At 48.9% G+C, this 1,672-nt stretch overlaps 1 protein-coding gene across 1 annotated transcript in view; it reads left to right on the top strand.

Annotated features, from left to right (window-relative positions):
* Positions 1 to 1,672, top strand: part of igsf3 (immunoglobulin superfamily, member 3) — a gene marked incomplete at its 5' end in the record, with an annotated part of 22,217 nt that overhangs the window by 18,303 nt on the left and 2,242 nt on the right. Inside the window, one exon of the mRNA XM_031869378.1 lies at positions 40 to 458. Within this exon, the coding sequence (XP_031725238.1) occupies positions 40 to 458 (419 nt within the window). The remainder of the gene's footprint in view (positions 1 to 39; positions 459 to 1,672) is intronic.

Genomic DNA, 1,672 nt, shown 5'->3' with positions numbered 1-1,672 from the left:
CCCCCCCCCCCCCCCCCCCCCCCCCCCCATCTCCTGATTCTTTGCAGAGAGCAAGCTGCGAGTGCAAAAGACCAACCACTCCCAGGTGTTCCTGGAGGATAGTCGTGTCAGGATCAATTGCTCCATCAGCTCCCAGACCAGCCAGGACTCCCAGCACGCTGTGCTGTGGTACGTCAGGCGCGCGACCGGGTCAGAAGCTGACGAGCTCCTGCTGAGGATTGAACGCTCGGGGGCCTTCGAGTACGGCGCCTACGCAGAAGAGGAGAGACTGCGGCGTCGAGTCCAGGCCGAGAGGCTGTCAACCCGTCTCTACGCGCTGACGTTAAACAGGGCAGAGAACAGCGATTCTGGGACATACTACTGCCTGGTGGAAGAGTGGCTGAGTGACCCAGATGGAGCCTGGTATCGACTCTCCCGGGAGTCCTCGGGGTTCACGCAGGTTCTGGTCAGACAGCCAGGTAAGCGAGCGGTTCGAACTGCTGTTTTTCGTAAACAAATGCTTATTTATTCCCACTGCAGGTAAGCAGCAGCTGCCACTTTAGCCCCACATGCTGCCTTGCTTTAGACCATTTAGACATTGTCAACCCACCCACCCCCACCTCCTCTAATTTGCTTTGCCCTCACCACTCCCACATGCTCTGCTCAAGGCTGTCTCGCTCTGATGACTTTACACCTGTCCTGGGCAGAGCTCAGGTGGCAAAAAGTGGGTTGAAGTCATGCCAGTTCTTATGTGCCATGCCAGAGGGCAGAGCCTGGCTCAGACGGAGAACCTAATCCTCTTGTCCAGTACTCAAAAACTTTCAGAGCGCTCAAAGCCGTGATGTACCTACTGCCACCCAAACCCTGATGTCTTACCTCATGGCTGTAGTATTAAGCACACTCTTTTTCTGTCTTATTTTTCCCATAGCCCATATTCACATATTCAAAATTACAAATGCCTCCTTTACAATCAATGATGATAACAACCCATCCTATGAATCTATTCCACACACGAACTCAGGGGGACTTATCACAGACGTCTCTGAGAGCGCTGTTCATCTGTTCAGGTGTCCTGTTTCAAATGCAGAGTGAAATCCCTGTTATGGCATCTGTCCAACGAGAATGTGAGGATCAAAACATCTGGTCACAAGCCAGTAGAGCAAGGAAAAGGCTAGTTATGTAGACGGTGAAGCTGCTCAAACAATTAATTGAGCTAGAGCACCCATACCAATGCATAGATTTGAAAACATGTGTGCACACTTATATTTGTTTTGTGTAAGACACTGATTGCTTTCATGCTTTAGTTAATCAAAAGCTAACACATGGTTGTTTGTGGAAGCTCACCAGGGGGTCTGGGTTAATATTTAACGCTTACTGGATGGCAAGTATAGTGTACGTGACCGTACATGTTTTTACTTTTAATGATGCATAAATATCTATATACCATTCATAGAATATGCTGTGTAAATATCATAGATATTCATAAAGGTGCTAAAAAATGCATTCGACCAGGAAGCCATCCAGAAATCAGCCTGTCGGGCGGAGAGATGAGCGGAGATGTGTGCCAGAACTCGCTTATTTTTTTCTGCTCTCCTGCTGTCCTTTTCTGCTTCTCATTTTGCTTTAACAAGAGGACCCTTCCAAACTGTGTGTGTGTGTGTGTGTGTGTGTGTGTGTGTGTGTGTGTGTGTGT

This window comes from Anarrhichthys ocellatus, unplaced genomic scaffold, assembly GCF_004355925.1.
Source record: "Anarrhichthys ocellatus isolate YVR2014 unplaced genomic scaffold, GSC_Weel_1.0 scaffold47, whole genome shotgun sequence".
NCBI classification, from domain to species: domain Eukaryota; kingdom Metazoa; phylum Chordata; class Actinopteri; order Perciformes; family Anarhichadidae; genus Anarrhichthys; species Anarrhichthys ocellatus.
This window is presented reverse-complemented; position numbering and strand designations above follow the sequence as displayed.